The 20,209-nt window shown below is 45.5% G+C and overlaps 1 protein-coding gene across 11 annotated transcripts in view; it reads right to left on the bottom strand.

Moving 5' to 3' along the window:
• The window catches only part of STN1 (STN1 subunit of CST complex), a 42,752-nt gene extending 26,968 nt beyond the window's left edge, over nt 1-15,784 (bottom strand). For 5 of the 11 annotated variants that reach the window (XM_036089941.2, XM_036089947.2, XM_036089951.2 and 2 more), the window contains exons 1-4: nt 15,180-15,554; nt 14,689-14,883; nt 7,242-7,337; nt 1,466-1,534 (exon numbers count right to left, since the gene is read on the bottom strand). In XM_036089941.2, coding sequence (XP_035945834.1) covers nt 1,466-1,534; nt 7,242-7,337; nt 14,689-14,821 — 298 coding nt within the window. In that variant the 5' untranslated portion in view covers nt 14,822-14,883; nt 15,180-15,554. The other 6 variants (XM_078077147.1, XM_036089942.2, XM_036089944.2 and 3 more) reach the window with 6 other exon arrangements.
• Between the last annotated feature and the right edge of the window lie 4,425 nt (nt 15,785-20,209).

Raw genomic sequence — 20,209 nt, 5'->3', positions numbered from 1 at the left:
AGATTTATTTCTTGCCTCTGAGACAGCTGCATAAAAATCTGCTGTCAGGGGCACCTGGGTGGCTCAGTCGTTAAGCGTCTGCCTTCGGCTCAGGTCATGATCCCAGGGTGCTGGGATCGAGTCCCGCATCGGGCTCCCTGCTCAGTGGAGAGTCTGCTTCTCCCTCTCCCAGTCCCCCTGCTTGTGTTCCTGCTCTCGCTGTGTCTCTCTCTGTCAAATAAATAAATAAAATCTTAAAAAAAAAATCTGCTGTCATTCTCAATTTTTTTTATCTACAAAATATCCTAAACAAAGCAGTGCCAATGATTAAGATGTTCCCAAATTAGGAAATGAACACTGAAGTTATAGGAAACTGATGGCCAAGTTCTAAATGTAAATACGTCAGAAAATTAAGCCAAGGAGCATTCCACTGGTCAGGATGGTCAAAGTAGGAAGCTGAGATTCTGGCAGGTAATGGCGGAGAGGAAAGATACCGTTATCACCCAAGGAGCCAGACACCAGACGTTAGAGAGAAGAGCAGACAGTATTTCATGTGCCACTGTGTATGGCACCGCACTGTGTATGCTGCCAAACAGAAAGACAAGGTCGCAATTGCTGTAGCTTCTCTAGAACCAAAAATGATCACCAGTATTGCCCAGTATTTTTTTTATTATGAACTTAAAAAAACTACCTAAGGCCTATTAAAATGTACTCAAGGAATTCCAAATGCTGTTTCAGTTATAGTCAATGTGTTCAACATACAATTTTAAAGTGTCTTTTTGGGGCGCCTGGGTGGCTCAGTCGGGTTAAGCATCTGCCTTCAGTTCATGATCTCAGGGTCCTGGGAACAAGTCCCGCATCGGGCTCCCTGCTCAGCGGGGGGGTCTGCTTCTCCCTCTCCTTCTGCCCCTCCCCCCCACTCACGCTCTCACTCACTCGCTCACACACACCCTCTCAAATAAATAAAATCTTTAAGAAAAAAAGTTTCCTTTCAGTTTATATTATTCAATGGTTAACTTCGAAGGAATCCTATTTTACCTTCTCATCAATTTTAGAGTTTCTGACATCTTTGAGATTTCAGAAAATCTGGATTGTGGCAGCACAGAAGTTAGTGGGCAATCACGTAAAAGCAAAAATCTCCAAAACTTTCTTTGGTCAAGGGATACGCCTGGAGCATGGGGATTCTGACCTCACTGGCAATTAGGCTAAAACATCTTGACTTCCGTAATAACTACCACGGTAAAAAGGAAATGCTCAAATTCCCAGCAACCTAGTCACGCTCCTGCAGGCTCGGTAGGAAGTGAGCACCAGAGAAGACGGGAGAAAGAAACACAACTAGCTCTTCTATGACGTCAGTCTGCAGAGGAGCCAGATCTGCAGTTGATCCACAGATTTCACCCGTGGACAAATGCGAACATTCAGCCCTACAGCTGTTCTGATGAGCCACCCTGAGTAAAAAAAGTAAAGGACTGTCAAATAAAAGTACCTGATGAAGACTCAGTATTGTTCGACTTTTTCCAGCAGATGCAATTTATAACTCCAGTGCTGTCATCTACTGCAAGAGAAGCAGAAAAGGGCAAAAGAGAGATTTGGGCACTGTTAGTGAATTCGCAGATCGTCATTGCATTCGGCCATACCCCAAAGTGACATTTTTCAACAGCCCGGTCTGGGAACTGCTTGTCTGCATGGGTCGCTGGCATACGAGAGCCTAGCGGAAGGTAGTCAACATTTCACTTACCCTGCCTCTCCTAAAAAACGGTGTCCTCAGGAAGTTAAGTACAAAAATCTCAATGAATGCTCACATACAAAATCGGCTTTGCTCTCCCACCGTGAAGCAAGAGTGTGCTGACACAGCCCGTGGCTGAGAGGACTCGGGGCGCAACCTTCTCTCACTGTCTGCTCTTTCACTAGCTCGATGACTTCCCAAGACAAAGCATCCCAAATTTCCTGACCCGCACGTCTCTTTGTGAATGAGCTTCTGCCCCGTCCTTAACACTGAAGGGGACGTAAGGAAAGCCAACTATACTGCAGAAGAGCAAAGTTTTGTTTTCATAATGGAAAATAATTATATTTTGATCACATAAATAATTTTGGCTTATTTTATCCCTAGTGCAACACACACACACAGAATTTCCATTGCACTTGGATTTATAACTGCAGAGGAACTGGAGATGTTTGCTATGAGAGGTGTTTTCTCTTTGTCTAATTTCGGAAAACTCAAAAAAAGAGATCAGTGGGCTTAATGATTTTTTAAAAAATCATCAGTGAGACTGTTGTAAATGCACATGTAATACAGAATGTAAGGCAAATTTTTTATTGCTTGTTTAAACCTGAGTTGAAAGCAGAAGCCAAGAAAAATATTTCTTATACTAAAATAAATTCTAAATAGATTTTATTAAATGTAAAACAGGTAAACTTAAAAAAATAAGAAGAAAATATGGGTAAATACTTTTGAATCTTGGGCTTATAGTTGGTGGGAAGAGACTTCTTTAAGCAGACCTGAAAATCAGAACTCATTTTTAAAAGTCTGATATAGATGACCAATTAAAAATTAATACCGTATAGCAATTTTCTAAATGATAGGGCTAGTGTCTTAAAGTATAATGAGCTCACACAGGGGCACCTGGATGGATAAGTCAGTTAAGCGTCTGACTCTTGATTTTGGCTCAGGTCATGATCTCAGGGTTGTGAGATCGAGCCCCGTGTCTGCACTCAGCACTGAGTCTGCTTGAGATTCTCTCTCTCCCTCTGCCCCTCCCCCTTCAAATAAATAAATAAATAAATAAATAAATAATAAATAGCTCATACAAATGAATAAAGAAAAGTCCAAGACCACCAGAGAAAAAATGTCAAGGAAAAAGAACACATAATTTACGGAAGATATAAAAATGGCCAAATAAACATGTGTGAGTACACTAAACTCATTAGTTACCGGAAAAAGAACTTAAATAATTTCTCAACTATTAGAATGACAAACATTAAAAATATTGATACCCTCATATGCTGTTAGTGGGAGTGTAAATTTCTATCAAATTTCTAAAGAGCAAGTTTGGAAACGTGTTGAATTTTTAAATGTGTATGCCCTTTGACTTAGTGATTACTTCTAGGAATTTATCCTGAAGAGAAAAACAGAATACACACACAGATTTATACACCTTGTATAAGGCTGTTTGCTGCAACATTGTTTATAATGCTGTTAATTGGAGATACCCTAAATGCTTATAAATATGGAACTGGTTAAATAAATTACAATGGCATACCATATGAGAATAAAAAGTTATAGTGAAGATTTATGTTCATTGCTGTTAAAAGATATTCATGCCTCATTTTAAAAAAGAAATCTTATATCTAATTTGTGTAAAACATTAAATAGCGTATTTTGACAGAAATGATTTTAAGACACTGAAATGATAATAGCAGTTTTTTTTGGAGTGTTGGAAAGGAACTCCACACTGAATGTACATGCTGACTGTAAGCCTCATTTCGTTAATATTAAGAGAAAGAAATATGCATAATAGTACAAGGAAATAAGACATATCTATATTTCTCCAAATAGGAACAAGGGAAAAACATTAGGAGGGATGTTCACCCAAACATTGACATTGTTTTTATCTTATTTATAGGGTTTCATATAATTTTTATGTACTTCAGTAAAATTTTCTCCAGTTTTAAATTTTATTTTATAATGAGTATCATTTTAAAATAAATCAGTAAGGACATTCTGAGTTAAAAAAACAAACAAACTGTATGACACCTCTAGGCACACCACTTCTCTGCCAGTGTAAAATTCTGGTTTATCATGTAAAGTAAAAAAATATGAGCACATGAACATTTGTTCTAGAAAATGTGAAGACACTGATGGTAGCCTCCCAGGATTCTAGGTCTGAGCCTGAGCTGCTGTCACGTGCTGAGTGCTCTGGGCACGGCCACCAGACCCTCAGACCTTCTGGTCTGTAAGGCCTCCTGGCAGGTGCTGTGCCCTGGCAGCCTGAGGTCTGGCTGCTGGAATGCCCCGGAAGGGGAGCATCCTTGCAGAGCCGCACAACATCCGCCCCAGTTGGGCAGCACTGCCTGGGCTGCTGGCCTTTTGTTTCAGCAATGGAATGAGTCAGTGGGAACAGGAAACAGCCCCCAGGCCAGGACGATGGTGAGTCAGGTGGAGCAGGACCCAGGACAGCAAGGAGTGGCCGCCTGGCCGGTGGCCCAAGAGCCAAGCTGGCCCTGAGGATAGCAGGGAGGGTGCAGCTCTCCCCTGAACAGGCCTCACAAGAACTCAAGTTCTTTCTACTCTCAATTACTCCAACCTTCAGATGCTTTTCGGTTTCCCACTGCCCACAGATGTGTCCTGTTCTTCTAACATCCACCCTAAAGAGACCATTTATTGGGGAATAGTCACACCTATCTCCTTAATCTTTTTTAGAATGGGAAAGGGGTTAAGTGAAGCCCCTTCACGTCACAGGTACAATAATTGGCCTGGTTTCAGGGCCAGGACGAACATCCTCAAACAGCCTCTTTCATGTGACCTGAAAAATAGAAAATCGAAGACCAGATCGGCTCTCTGCTCCTCCGCATCCGACAGACAGCCGCATCTTCCGGCGCAGGGCCCCAACATCCCTGAGACATGATGGGGAAGGTCAGAGTAAACGGATTTGGCCCTATTGGGTGCCTGGTCACCAGGGCCACTTTTAACTCTGGCAAAGTATCAATGACCCATCGCTGACCTCAACAACATGGTCTACACACTCTAGTATGATTCCACCATGGCAGATTCCATGGCACAGTCAAGGCTGAGAACTGGAAACTTGTCATCAACGGAAAGCCCATCTCCAACTTCCAGGAGTGAGATCTTGCCAACATCAAACGGGGTGATGTGGTGCTGAGTCTGTAGTGGAGTCCACTGGGGTCTTCACCACCATGGAGAAGGCTGGGGCTCAGCTGGAGCGTGGGGTCAAGAGGGTCATCATCTCTGCTTCTGCTGATGCCCCCATGCTTGTGATGGGCATGAACCATGAGAAGCAGGACAACTCCCTCAAGATTGTCAGCAGTGCCTCCTGCACCACCCACTGCTTGGCCCCTCTGGCCAAGGTCATCCATGACAACTCTGCCATCGTGGAGGGACTCATGACCACGGTCCATGCCATCACTGCCACCCAGAAGACCACAGACAGCCCCTCTGGGAAGCTGTGGTGTGATGGCTGAAGGGCTGCCCAGGACACCATCCGTCCTGCTACCGGTGCTGCCAAGGCTGTAGGCAAGGTCATCTCTGAGCTGAACAGGAAGCTCAGTGGCACGGCCTTCCATGTCCCCACCCTCAATGTTCCAGTCGTGGATCTGACCTGCCACCTGGAGAAAGCTGCCAAATATGACGACATCAAGAAGGTTTTGAAGCGGGCATCAGAGGGTCCCCTCAAGGGCATCCTGGGGTATACTGAGGACCAAGTTGTCTCCTGCGACTTTAACAGTGACTCCCACTCTCCCACCTTGAATGATGGGGCTGGCGCTGCCCTCAATGACCACTTCGTTAAGCTCATTTCCTGGTACAACAATCAATTTGGCTACAGCAACTGGGTGGTGAGCTTTATGGTCCACATGGCCTCCAAGGAGTAAGAGCCCCCTTGGACCAGCAGCCCCAGTGAGAGCAAGAGGAAGAGAGAGACCTCAGCTGCTGGGGAGTCCTCGCCCCAATTCATCCCCCAACATACTTATAATCTCCTGACGTCTACAGAGTTTCCATCCCAGAACCCCATGAGAAGGGGAGCGTTTGGGGAGCGCTACTTTGTCATGTACCATCAATAAAATATACTGTTCCCAGCAAAAAAAAAAAAGACAAAGTTGATTTCTGGTGCAGGGGTGGGTGGTGAGGTGATGGGAGAGAGAAAAATCAAATTGAGTTATATGGAGACTATACACCACAAATGGAATCAGTAAATAGATTGGGCCTATAAACCTCCATCAGCGGAACCCTGAGCAAGTGACTGAGCCTTATTTTCCTCATCTACAAAATGGAAAGAACATCTGTCCTTTCTATTTCAAAACATAAGGGGGAGAATAGCACTAAATTTCACATGTAAAAGTGCTTTGTAACCTGAAATTATTACTTCATCACTGGTATTTGGAGAGGAAGTACTTTGTTACACTACAGAAAATGTACTTGACCACAGCTGAGTATGCTTTAGGAAACTGGTGAATACTTACTGAATTGTCTGGAGAAAAACAGAACCAATACCTTTGGTAAAATAAAACCGAGAAGAAATCCAGTATGGGGATACCTGACAAGATGATCCCTTTCAGAGTTTAAAAAAATATATGCTGGGGAAAAGAAGAAGGCATGAGAAACCTCACCCCTCACATATTCTTTCATAAGCACGAGACAATCATCTTCAGGAAAATGAATACGTGTTGAAGACATGCAATGACATTGCATCTATACTATACGTTATCTATCACGCGCAGACCGCCAGTGAAATGTTCTTTGTCCCCTAGTTCAACTGCCTTCTCTCTTTCCACAAGTAGAGCAAGGACACAAACCCAGGGCAACACAACAGAGAGCAACACTGTCAATTACAGCAAAGGTTTAGGATCCAAAGTTAAGCTTCCCACAAAATATCTAGCCTGGCCTCTTAACTCCAGAGACTCTAAGGGCTGCACAAGGCAACAGATGAAAATGCTTACACATTAAACTCAATGACAAAAATCAAGACGACACTAATGGCTCGTGTCCAAACTATAGAAATCCTTTATTTAGTTTGTATCATCACGAGGGAAGGGAAATTTTCTGATAATGGATATTCACCCCTGAGTACCATAAGGCTCTTTAAAAATACTGTTCTGAATATAAATCTTATCAATTATTTTTCATACCTCCCTGTCTTCTTGAAGAGTCTTCCTTAACATTAATCTGGCCTTTTTATTTTTAAAGGTATCAATATAAACATCTGCTACCATCCATTGCTATTTATAGCTACACCCTCGGGTATCAGGTGTCTGTCCCTTACCAACCAGAGATCCTAGATGGTCGTATTTTAATTTTTCTAACTCCCCATCAGCTGTCATTTGACAGTATTCATCAGCATCATTCCTACCTTTTGCCTCATTTTACACTTAGTCCATGTTGGTGGCTCGAAGGGGCTCCTAATAAAGGACAAGTGCATGGGCTCTGTGGGTCCCCAGCTGCTCTGAAAGGCGTTAGTTGCTTCAAATGCAATGTTCAGCTAAGTGAGGTCCTTCCACAAAAACTCAATGTCAGGCACAATTTTTCTTACCTCCGTAACTGTAGAAAGCATCTTTTTCTTTCCTTCCAATTACAGTTCCCAGGATCTCTACCTGCTTTATTGGGTGCCCATTGTAAAAAAATACACCTGAAATTAAAAAAAAAAAAATCAGTCCTTGACAAATGGCAGGCCCCAAGAAATTCAGACGTCTTTTCCTTAAGGGTCCAAAGTAGAAAGTTTGGCTTTAATGAAGTTTGTCCTAATGCAGAAAAGAGAAAACCAATGTTGTCCAACTAGATTTGGTTAATCTTCTTTCCACTTGTGAAAATGAAATGTGCCTCCTTGTGGACCTCTCACAACGGGCCTGAAAACAGTCATTAGATTTTGAGACGAAATCTATTTTGAGGGACTGCAAAAGGAAAGAGAGGAAATCACAAGAAAGGCTTCTTTGACTTCTTTACTAGCACTTTTCTAGGAAGCCAGTCATCATTTCTATGAATTAGCAGTGATTTTGTTGTTTTTTTTTTAAAGAGAAGATAATTAGGTTACAAAACGCTGCTCTTTGGAGCCAGCAGATTACAAATCAAAAACTTCTCTCTTAAAAAAAAAAAATTATTTGAGAGAGAGGAAGAGCGAGCACATGTGTGCAAGTGAATGGGGGGGAGGGGCAGAGGGAGAGAATCTTCAAGCAAACTTCCCGCTGAGTGTGGAGCCTGATGCCGGGCTTGATCCTACAACCCATGAGATCACGACTTGAGCCAAAACCAAAAGTCAAGTTGGACGCTAAACCCACGGAGCTACCCAGGTGCCCCCCCCTTCTCGTTTTTAAAACTATTTTCAAAACCCAGACAGATGCCAGCAGGCAGGTTCCTGCCAGGGGAGAAACCTGAGAGGATAAACCTTACATTAATACCCAGAGGCCTGTTTTGGACCTGGGAAGGAAAACAGACAGAGGGACTCCGGGCTGCAGGGAGTCCCTGATTCCACCCCCAGGTCCCAGTGCTGTCCTGCCCTTGCAGAGCTTCCCATCTGCAGCCCCCCAGCACCCTGACCCTTTTGGCGTAAGCTACTTGCATGTGCATCTGTCTCCTGCAGCTCATGAGTCCACACTAAAATCTTCTCCAGCCTGTTTTTCCCCCCATGATGGCTGAATTCTTTCCTTGCAGAAAGAGGCTGTAACTGTTTAAGTTAAGCAATTTCCTTTTTAAATAAAGATCTGACCTGTAAACAAACATTCCTCAGCACAGACATTTGGCCACCTCCTCCCTCCCCACCAAGCCTGGTCAGAGCCTCTCTTCTCCACATCCATGAGGTGGGGGGTGGGACAGACCTGTGGCCTGAACCCTGATGCCCTTCAAAATCCCCAGACTGGCCTCCGCTGACGGCTCTCTTGTATCCCATGTGGATAAAGGGGCTGGGGACGAGTCACTCAAGGAGAGTCCCAGAGGATGTATAAGGAGGCTCTGAGCCTCAGCCAGGTGAAGATTCTAGGAGAGTGAGATGTGGTTGGAAGGAAAACAATGGTGGCAAAGTTAGCCTAAAGAAGGGCCCTCTCCCTGGCAGGGCATCCTTCTAACGATGACTTGCTGGATTAGAGACCACGAGCACAGGGCAACCGTGGGGGCTGTGAGCTGAAATGGCAGGACCAGACAAGGGAAGGAGCCGGAGTCACTGAGTCATCCCCGAAGGAGGGTCACCCCCTTCCAGGAACACAGGGTGAGTGGGTTCAAACTGGCTTCACAGAAAATCCATGCAATTTTTTTTTTTTTTTTAAAGATTTTATTTATTTGAGAGAGAGAGAATGAGAGACAGAGAGCATGAGAGGGAGGAGGGTCAGAGGGAGAAGCAGACTCCCCGCCGAGCAGGGAGCCCGATGTGGGACTTGATCCCAGGACTCCAGGATCATGACCTGAGCCGAAGGCAGTCGCTTAACCAACTGAGCCACCCAGGCGCCCGAAAATCCATGCAATTTTAAGAGCAGGAGAGTTCCAATCGACTTCTCCTGAGTTCTTAAGATTGATATCCAGGTCCCTTAGTTACTACCTTTGGTGAGGCCCTTGGGGCCTTTGCCACCACCTGCCTGCCTGACCAAACACAAAGGAAAAAGGGTGACTTCAGAGGGAGAGCCCTGCAGGACTGCTGTAAGCAAGCTCAAGACATCCCGACCGTAGGAAGAAGTCTAAATCGGGAGAATGAGCCTCCCCCTAGGGATGTGGGCACGAAGTCCTCTACCAAAGTGTACCCCAGCACCGTGCCCTGACCAATGCTAATGTGCAGAGAAGAGCTATGGCATGGCACTGTTCGGGTCTGCTATAGGGCTGGGGGGGCTTGGAGCGGCCTGAGCTCCAGGCTGTTCTCTGGCTGCAGCCAGCCCTTTCTGCTTCCCCAAATGCACTGACAGGTAATAACACTTTCTATTTGTGCACTGGGCAGAGCAAAGTTAGAGAGAACTGTTTTCTAGAACCTGACTGGCCTCCCCTACCCCATCTCAATGGATGGTCTGTCCTGGTTGCCAGGCGTTTCTTGGTATGAGAGAGAGAACACTCCACAGAGTTCCATGTGGTCAGTTGTGGCCCCCAGGACATTAGTAGTAGGAAGCAGAACGATGGAGGTCCCTGGACCCACTGGAGAGCCCACTGCCTATCCCGAAATGTCTCCCAGCAGGTCCTGGAGCCACTACAGGGTGCTCTGCTGGTGATGTCTGGAAACTCAAGACAGTCCCAGGACTCTTTGGGTTTCCCTGGGACACCCTGGTATGTGCTGCTATGGTAGTTTTTATAGTAAAGAGCCGACACACTTTGAGAAGGGAAACAGAGCTAGTCAAAAGCTGTTCTGCCTGGGTTGCAGCACACGAAAAAGGTGATAAGACAGGACTAATGACACAAGCCAGTGAGGTCCTCAAGTCACCTGCGATGGAGGCCAATCCTCCAACATTACAAACTGTGCCGGGCCACTCGACAAAAATCTGAACAGGTCTTCACTTGAGGACACAACAGACTTCCTAAAAAAAAGCACAGAAAACGGAGCCCCCTAAACTTTTATCTTCTAGACTGACAATGGCCAGCCTTCAAGGGCAGACAGAGTCACTCAAAGATGCAAAAAATCCTTCCAATCGCAAGGAATTGATGCAGAAAACATCTCAAAAGCGTCTCTGAACAATGGAGAACAAATTCAGAAGAAAATAACACATGGGTCGAATCAAAACATTCAGAGAGGATGCCTGAGTGGTTCAGTTGGTTGAGCATCTGCCTTCGGCTCAGGGCATGATCCTGGAGTCCCGGGATCGAGCCCCGCATCGGGCTCCCTGCTCAGCTCCCTCTGACCCTCCCCACTCTCATGCTCTCTCTCTCACATAAATAAATAAATCTTTAAAAAAAAAAAAACGTTCAGAGAAAATCAACTGAGGAGAAAACACACTGCCTGGGAATAGAGAAGACACGTGTCCACGTGTAGAGAAACATGAACCACACGTATCAGGAGTGCAACCGAGCAGACGGCGGCCGGAGGCACGGACAAGAATTGGAGAGGACCACTTCCTCCTATCAACACAAGATTCTCTTCTATGACAAAAGAGCTAAAAAAAAAAAAAGTTGGATGGCGGCTTTGTTGACTGAAAGAAAGCTCAGGAAGCAAAGAACAGAAAACAACCCAAACGGGGTGCCTGGGTGGCTCAGTCGTTAAGCGTCTGCCTTCGGCTCAGGTCATGATCTCAGGGTCCTGGGATCGAGCCCCACATCGGGCTCCCTGCTCCACGGGAAGCCTGCTTCTCCCTCTCCCACTCCCCCTGCTTGTGTTCCCTCTCTCGCTGTGTCTCTCTGTCAAGTAAATAAATAAAATCTTTAAAAAAAAAGAAAAGAAAAGAAAACCACCCAAACAACAGATTCTGGCTGATGGGGAGTTCCAGCTACAGCCTTCCCCACGTGGTCCTTCAGGTCCTGCTGCCTTTGTTCCACACGCAGCGTCCCCCGACGCCGAAACATACCCGGGGATCCCCCGGACCATGAGGTCCCCAGGAAGGAGGAGGGTCAGGCGGCAAGGGTTCAGGGACCCAGGGTCACACATGCAGGTTTGATTCGGCTCTCACATCAGCCCATCCCCGGACAGCCACCACCACGGTAAGACATTCGCCTGGTTCCTCTCTTTTAAAAGTACTTTTGATTTATCTCTTTTTAGTCTGTCATTATTTAATTGATGTCCGATAGTACTCAAATGCCTAAGATACTATTTTTCATATAATTCTTATGAATTTCCACTTCATTGGACCCTCTAGAATTAAATAAGTATTGTATTTTCATTTAAGCAACAGATTCACTATTTATCCCATTATTAAAGTCTGACACGGATATTTAGAATAATAAAGACTACTTCTGTATGCCATAAACAAAAAGATAAAACAAAAGCGACCCCAAAACTGGGGCACCTGGGTGGCTCAGTTGGTTAAGCAGCCAACTCCTGATTTCGGCTCAGGTCATGATCTCATGGGTGGTGAGATCGGCAGCCTCCATGCTCAGCGGGGAGTCTACTTGAAGATTCTCTCCCTCTGCCCCTCCCCCAACACTCACACACACACTCTCTCTCTCTCTCAAAAATAAATTTTTTTTAAAAAAAAAAAAGACCCCAAAACCACCACCACCACAAACTTCATAAGATTTTTTCATAATATTTTTTATTTGTTTAACACTAAAACTGCAGATTAATTTAGAGGAGTTGACATTTTGCAACCATTTTGCAAGGCAATTCTGACGCATGGCAAATACACAGAGTAAGGTCAAATTTCAAGTTAGGGGCACAGTCTCCCACAAAATTGCTTTCTTCACTCACCAGCCCTGAATTTGGGCATTCTCAGGCCACCCACCCTTCTGACCAACTGGCTACAACTTCGGAGGGTCCTACAACTCTCTCAGCTTTGGCAATTTGTTAGAATGGGACACAACTCAGGAAGGTACTAGACTTATGACTATAGTTTCAAAATGAAGGGTACAAATCAGGACTCACTAACTAAAGAGATGCACTGGACAAGGTCTGGAGGAATCCAAGCACAAAGCTTCCACAGTCACAGAACTCATCACCCTCCTGACAAATCAATGTATGATTACCAACCAGGAAAATTCACCTGGGCCTTGGTGTCCAGAGTTTTTATTCGGGTTTCATTACGCAGGCATGACTGAATCATTGGCCAAATGACAACTCAATCTCTAGCCCTCTCCTTTCCCAAGGTGTTGGTCTGATGTCACCTGGCTGGAAATCCCAGTCCTCTAATCACTTGGTGTTCTTTCAGGCATGGACAACCCCTATCCCCAAACCAAACCAAAAACAACCATGAAAACAACACAGAAATTAAAACCCAGACTAGGGGAATTTCCCACCCCTAGAGCCCTACAGTATAATCTCAAGAGGATCACTCTTGTGAATTTATGGTTGCTGTCTGCTTCAGGCATAATGTTTCATTTTAAAAACTGTTAGAGTCAGCAGTTAGTTAGGTTTTTAACAGGATGCCTGGAGGCCAGCAAAGGGGGAGTCATGGCTAGCTACTGGGGAAGGTCAGAGACCTCTCCTGGCAGCCCTTCAAAAACAAAGCCATAAGAAGCTGGATCAAACCAGACAGGCTCAAGACAAAGAAGGCCAAAAACCTGGGCCAAGTAAGGGAGAAAAGGCACAAAACCCCATTCCTCCAAAAAAAATCCCTCCCCAAGTAATAAATATTCCACCCCCTAATTAACAACTTTCAGTAAAAGACAGGAACCCAAAACTTGGGGTGCAGCTCTCCCTTGAGCTCTCCTGCTCTCACATCTTGAGTGTGCTCTCACTTTATATTTTTAAATTTTATTTAAATTCAATTTATATTCAGAGATAGAGTTCATCAATTTATTGGTTACATACAACACCCAGTGCTCATCACATCACATGCCCTCCTTAATGCCCACCACCCAGTTACCCCATCCCCCCCCACCATGCCTACCTTCTGGCAACCCTCAGTTTGATTCCTAAAGTTAAGAGTCTTTTATGGTTTGTCTCCCTGTCGAGAGTGTACTCTCACTTTAATAAACTTTCCAATTTGTACCGCTCAACCCTTGTGTCTGGTCTCTCCTTGAATTCTTTCTTGCAATGAGACCAAGAGCCTCTGGCAACATCCCTGGGAAGGGCTGGATGGAGGCCTCAGGGTCACAAGTCTCCCCAGTCCACCGGGCAACAAAAGCACATCTGAAACAGTATTACCAGTGACCTAGTAAAGACCATCAGGATCCGTTTTCCTTGGTTGGCTGTTAATACATCATAAAGTCCTTTACCCACAGGAAGAGTTAAGCCCCTATCATGCCCTGATATTTCCCTGAGCACCTCCATAAGACCTTTATTTCAAATGCAAGGCTGGCATTTGGTGTGAACTGCTTTCTTCCTGAGATGAGCTATGAGAATACCAGCCTGTTCTGGAAAATGGACAACTGTGGGGGAGGACGGCTGCCTTCCAAGAAAAAAAACATAAAACCAAACACAGACCATTTCCAACAATAATTAAGAAACCAAGGTGTGGTGAAAAATCTGCACAAAAGGCTTTAGAATAAGGTCATCCAAATATATTTGTACATAGAACTGGAAACACACAAAACATCCTCTCATTAGAACTGTGCATACTTGAGCTTCTTGACTGACTCACAGCTTGCTATTCATTCAAAATAGCAAAGAGTTTAACCAAACTTCTCACATAGCACAAGCATGTGAAGATCCATACACAGCTATGTGAATTATTTAAATCTACCCCAAATTATATTTGTTACGTTTTTAGGTATGAAGAACCTATCTTTAGTAACCACCGTTTAAAACAAACAAAAAAAAAGTGATTTCTTTAACTTTACATTTATAATGCTTTGTTGCTCCAATTACTATTTTTTTGAGGGCCCACCACATGCCAGGCACTGTTCTAAGCAGTGGAATTATGTAGATGAATAAGGCATATGTCTTTCCTCTCAATGAATTTATATTACTTGGTTCTGATTAACTGAAAACAAAACAAAACCCCACAAGAAAATCAGGCCTGGTTAATCCCCATTTTTACAAAGATGACATCTAAGCTTTGCAGGTGAGTCACATGCCCAGGCCAGGTAAGAGGCACTGTTAGGAAAGGGAACAAGGTCTAGAAACGTCTGGTCCAGTGAGCTTTCCACCAAGAGTTGTTCGAAAGAAATATAACTGAGCATGTTAAAATATGAAAGACCTCAACGCCAGACAAAAAAACCCAAAAAACAAACAAACAAACAAAACCATTCCTGGGTACAAAGGTTACTTCCCCAAGCATTTATTTTAAAAATAAAAATAAGATTTAGACTTTTTAACTTGCACAGAAATGTATTCATTCGAGAGTCCACGCTAGGTCATTTTCAGAGCCTGCAGCAAGGAAGGCTCTCCTGAAAGCCACCAAGCCCCAACTTCCTGCAGCTTTGGAGAAAGAAGGGTGAGGTGCAGGTGCAGCACTGGGCATCCTCCAGGCCCACCAGCGACATACCTGGTACCTGGCGGGACTCCTTCAAGTCCAGGATATCCCCGATGTAGAGTTTTGCAAAGGCTAGAAACACAGGATCCAAACCCCACAAGAGGGAAGGGGTCTCCTCTTCACACTGGCTGGATTCAGGCTGCATCGGGAGGCTGGGGTTTGGCTTGCAGCCAACCCTGAAAGGCTCTGCGTCACTGAGTCAAGGATCTAGATGTGAGACAAAAAAAAAAAAAAAAAAAATCAGGATACAAGGCTTTCAAGTGGTCACATCGGCATGGCCCCGAAGCTGCTCCCCGGCGGCTATGCGGAACTCCGGGAGGGGTGAAAGCAGGGGTCCAGGGCCTGGCAAACTCACGCCACGGGCCTAGAGCAGAAAGGCATTCCTCGGGCGAAGGCCTGTGCGTTCCTTGTGGCTCTCCCTCTGGAATCTCCTCTGCCCCACGGGAATGCTTCTCCTTCCCCCCAACTACCAACTTCAAAACGCCTAAATGCTAACTTTTCACCTTGGGGAGCTACGTCCATACAGGCGTACCCTGAAACCGCTTTGATGGGCGGGGTCCGGAGAGGAATGGGCGCCCTCGTGGCCAAACACCAGGGGGTCAGAGTGGGTGGGTCTGTGCGTCGCTCGGCCCCCGCACCTTCCGGTCTGGGGATGAGCCTGAGAAAAGGAGGAAAACGGAAACGAAAAGCCGACCCGCTCGAAGCCCCTCCCGCCGCACTCCCGCCGCCAGCCCTCGGCCGCCAGGAGCGCGCAGGCTCGGCCCTTCCGGGCGCTCAAAGGCCGCGGGCGCCACGGCCCCGCCCGGCGCCGGCGCGCGGGGCCCAGGGCGCCTCCGGAGCCGCAGCGGGGGCTGGCCTCCACTCCCGGCCCGCCACCGACCCACCTCTCCCGGCCCGGGCCTTCCCTCCCCGCGGCCAGCGCGTCGCCACCGCTCCGCCCCGCCCCGCCGCGCCCGCCGCGCCGCCCCATCCCAGCGAGGCCCCGCCCCAAGCTCGCCTGCAGGTGGCGGCGAGGCCGTCTTGCGTCGGTGTGGCCCAAGCGGTGCTTTGGTCCCTCCGTCCGTCCGGCCTTCGTGGGCTTCCGCTGGAGCACAGAGCCCAAACCTCTGAGGCCTGGGATCTGACTCTGCAATTGCTGCTGCCCAAAAACCCATCCTCCAAGTCTCCTTTTCACCCTGTCCCCCGCTAGTGGTAGGATCCCCAAGAGATTGGGACTGGTTCTTGCGGGGGGGGGGGGGGCGGGGAGGAAGGGGGTTGGTTCCTGATATATTAAATGAACAAATAAAAAAGCATAGAGCAGGTATGTGTGGCATATTTTAAATGTTTATTTACACTTGGTGAGTGATCTGCTAACACACACACACACACACACATTGGGATTCTACAGTCTCACTTGGAGATAACATCAGTATCTAAATATGAGCCTTTGCGTGAATATTGAGGACTTGGCTTTGCCCAAAGCTAGCCATACAGGTTTATGACAATAAATTTTGTCTTCTTTCCTCTTATTCCATCTACACTCTGGAATGTTGTGCACTTAAGAATTTTGGAAAACTGGCATTCTGGTAAATCATGACTACCTTGGCGGTGCTTGTCCCCAGTGGTCCTAATTCAAAGTGAGAAAAGAGCCACATTCCACTCCCATAAATAAATAAATAAGCTACATCATGACATCACTCAAGATGGCAAGAGTTCTTCCTAGTTTATAGGGACTCTAAAATGGAAGGAGGAGTAGAGGTCATTCTGGCAGGCCATTCCCTGGGGGAGGCAGGTAGTGGCCAAAGAGATAATTACTAAAGTATTTAGCAGAGAAGGAACTTCAAGCAGCTGGAATGGAAAATGTGTGTCATTAGAATGATGGCATTTAATTACATCCCTGACCACTGAAGAAGCTGAAAAACAGAATCCTTGGCAAAGTACAGCATTGCCCATATTCTATTGCAATGAGCAGTTGTTTCCGTGGAGCTTAAGATTCAATTAAGAGAAGATACCTTTTTTAATAGGAGGGAGGCTCTCTTCGAGGAAGCACATCCAGTAGGACACCCAGAAGGATGGGTGCTTTTGGCTGACCTGTCAGATGAGGAGAGACAGGTTGGGTGACATTTTCCTGATTGTACACATCTGCTCCAGGGTGGAACCCAAGAAGAAAATCACTACCGTGTGTACTCAGAGCCCAAGACTTCAGGAGTGACTCTTGCGGTTCACTCAAGGGTAGAGTGCTAGCGATAAGAGCCCTTGGGGACTCCAAGCTTACTAACAGCGTTGGGGAGGGCCATACCCAGTGGGTAAGCAGAGCAGACTTCCCCTGAAGTCATCTTTTACAATGAAGGGTGGATTCTTTGGAGACCAGGGATGTTTCTTTTGATCTGAGTTCAAAACTTGAGCTAGCAGGTTGCAACTGAAACCCAAGGTGAGATGTGGGACTGAATTTCCAGATTGCAGAAGAATCTAGAGGAGTTTGGGAGGATCTTCCTCCTGCCATCTTCATCAAGATGGACTCCAAGTTCTCCAATCCACTGCCTAGAGATCATAAACACTGGAGGGCCCTTCAGCTTGGGACTCCACAACACAGCAAAGCAGATATTTCAAAACCCAATAGTCAATGCTTCATGCTGGGAACCTTTCTTATGGAACCTGCCACAGCACTGAGAAGTGTGAAATGAAGCTTGGTTTTGCAAGCATTTTTGCCAGGCTAGACAATTTTTTTTCTAGAAAGTTAAGATTTTAGCAAATTGTTCTGGAAATGGAGGGGATCGAACTGCATATCTCCTACCTCAAAGTTCAAACTATCTTGCCTTAACCATTTTGACATTTTACTGGTAGAATGGAGTTTTCCACTTGTATATTGGGTTTGATCTTCTGTCTGAAGTTTATAATAAGCATAACTTATCAAAGTTTAAAAATTTTTTTAAAGATTTTATTTGTTTGTCAGAGAGAGAGAGCACAAGCGGGGGGGAGCGGCAGGCAGAGGGAGAAACAGGCTCCCTGCTGAGTAAGGAGTCCAACGTGGGACTCCATCCTAGGGTCCTGGGATCATGACCTGAGCCAAAGGCAGATGCTTAACCAACTGAGCCACCCAGGCATCCCCCTTATCAACATTTTTATTATGTGTATAATATCTTTAGTCACTCAGCATACCTTGAACATTCTGAATGCTATGGGGGAGCACCAACAATTTTCATGTCATTGGAGCAAAAAAGAGTGATGCATGTAATATATCAAATAACAAAGCAGGAGGCTAAATTTCAAGTAAACACAGAATGTGTGGCTTAGGTCATAACTACCATATGAGTTACAGGAGGTGAATGGGGAAGGGGGCCCATCAGGTAAGTTAACATATGTAACAAAGGAAGCACTCAATCCATATAAGCTATTATTATTAACTATGGAGGTGGGATTTAAGCTGGGGTTTGAGACTGTGGAGGAGCTGTTCGTTTACTCACGAAACATACTCATAAAGCACTTGTCAAGCACTAGAGTGGACACTGGGGATAAGAAGGAGACTGGACACTTAGAAACATTACAGAATAAAAGCCCAGACATCTTCAGTCCTTTGGTGATTAAATGCACATTAGCAAATCTATGTCTTGTCCTGATTCATTGTTGTAAAGCATGAGCAGAGGCTAGAAGTACCATCTGGATCATTGTGAAACGTTTAAAAGCAGTGGCCCTTCTCTGCTTTTATTCATTTCCCCCCTCATGGTTTGAGTATAAAGCACTGTGAATGAAGGTAGCTGTCAGGTTAGCTGCAGGGGTGTGGGTGTTTTTCTTTATTACTTTTTTTGAGGGGGAGAGGTAGTTTTATTTTAATTTTATGGGCTCCTTTCCCCCTTTCTATGGTGATCTAATTGCATTGGTTAAAAGCAGCTAACCAGTTCTTTAGAATATGCTCTCTAGCCAAGTCTAACTTTATTTAGATGCTGTAGATGGACAAGCTTGATTGTTTGAACCAAAATGGGAACATTAAACAAACATCACAGCCCTCACTAATAACATTGTGACTTTGCTGTCAAGTGTAGAATCCTTCCTTCAAGAAAAAGCTTGTGACCATTTTGTATGGCTTGTCTGGAAACTTCTGTAAATCTTATGTTTTAGTAAAATATTTTTTGTTATTCTAAAAAAAAAAAAAAGAAGGAGACTGGACAGACTGGGAAGAGCCCTCATGGAGCTTCCATTCTGTTGGGGGAAGGAGGGAAGGACAATAAAATAAGTAGAGAGAGTTCTCAGTGCTTTGAAGGAAATAAAAAATGTATTATGATCGCTCATAATGGGGTGCGAGATGTACTCTGCATAGATCGACTTTCATCCCATGAGATGAAACAACATTCAGGCTGAGACCTGAAGGATGAGAAGCAGCCAGCCACGAAAAATGCTAAAGAAAGAGCATCCCAGGCAGCAGAGTCAGGGTGAATGTCTGGCGGCAGGAAAATACTCTCGTGTTGGAGGAGCAAAGAAGGCGTGGGGGAGAGTGGTTTCAAATATAATTGGAGAGATAGGCAGATGGCACATTCCTAAGGGTCCTGTAGGCTAGGATAGGTTGGGATTGTATTCTCAGTCTCCGTATTGTACAGAGGGGGATAATATTGTGATAGGGTGGGAGCAGGGCGAAGGAAGCGGGATGAACGAGGCACATTTGTGGGCAAGCCAACACAGCGGCCTGACCAGAGAGGACAGCCGCAGTGGAAACTGGTGCAGACCTCCATGTTAGCTAGATGCCGAAGGGCTTGAATTGGTTTCTACTTTCATTCCCTGTAAGCAATAGAGTGTTGTTGATTCTGGATCAGAGGAATGATTTAATAAATTTAAAAAATTGCAGGCATACCTGCCCCATCTAACATACTATGGTAGGGAATACAAAAATATATAAGAAGAGTTCTCTGCCTAATTTACTGAATCTACCCTAAAAGTTCTGTTTTAAGGATATTCACCAAATGATGGTGAAGCTACTAGAGTAGTAAAACATTGCTGAGCCTATTACCATGGGCCTCACCGGTATCACTTCTCCTCCTGCCTCCTCAGCAGCCTCGCTCAGTCCCCTGGGATGAGACCCTCCCCACCCCCCACCCCCGACTTCTCTCTGGCACATAACTCTTTAAGTGTCATCCAACTTTAAGGACACAGCCTCTCTGAGGACCCCAGTCCCTCAAGCTCTCTCTCCTTTCAAAGCTAAATTTCTTGCAAGAGTAATAGGTGTCCCCTATTCATGCTTGTCTCTCATTCGACTGACCACAATCTGGCTCAGCTTAACTTTCAACTAACTGCCCCAGTCCATCACTCTACCGAAACTTCTCTCCTGGGGTTAGCAATTCCATTCAAATTCTCAAATACAGTGGCTACTTTACTTACCCTTCTTCATTTTTTCTGATTTTCTAGAACTTCTAGGTTGATCTGATCATATTTTTTCCCTATCCCACCTTGGCTTCCTGATATCCTTTTTTGGTTTCTCCTCCTTCTCCCCTCCTCCTCCTCCTCCTCCTCCTCCTCCTCCTCCTCCTCCTCCTTCTTCTTTCTCCTCCTCCTTCTTCTTCTTTCT

This window comes from Halichoerus grypus, chromosome 7 (genome assembly GCF_964656455.1).
Source record: "Halichoerus grypus chromosome 7, mHalGry1.hap1.1, whole genome shotgun sequence".
NCBI lineage: Eukaryota > Metazoa > Chordata > Mammalia > Carnivora > Phocidae > Halichoerus > Halichoerus grypus.
The sequence above is the reverse complement of the archived record's forward strand: the minus strand, read 5'-3'. Positions and strand labels throughout refer to the sequence as shown.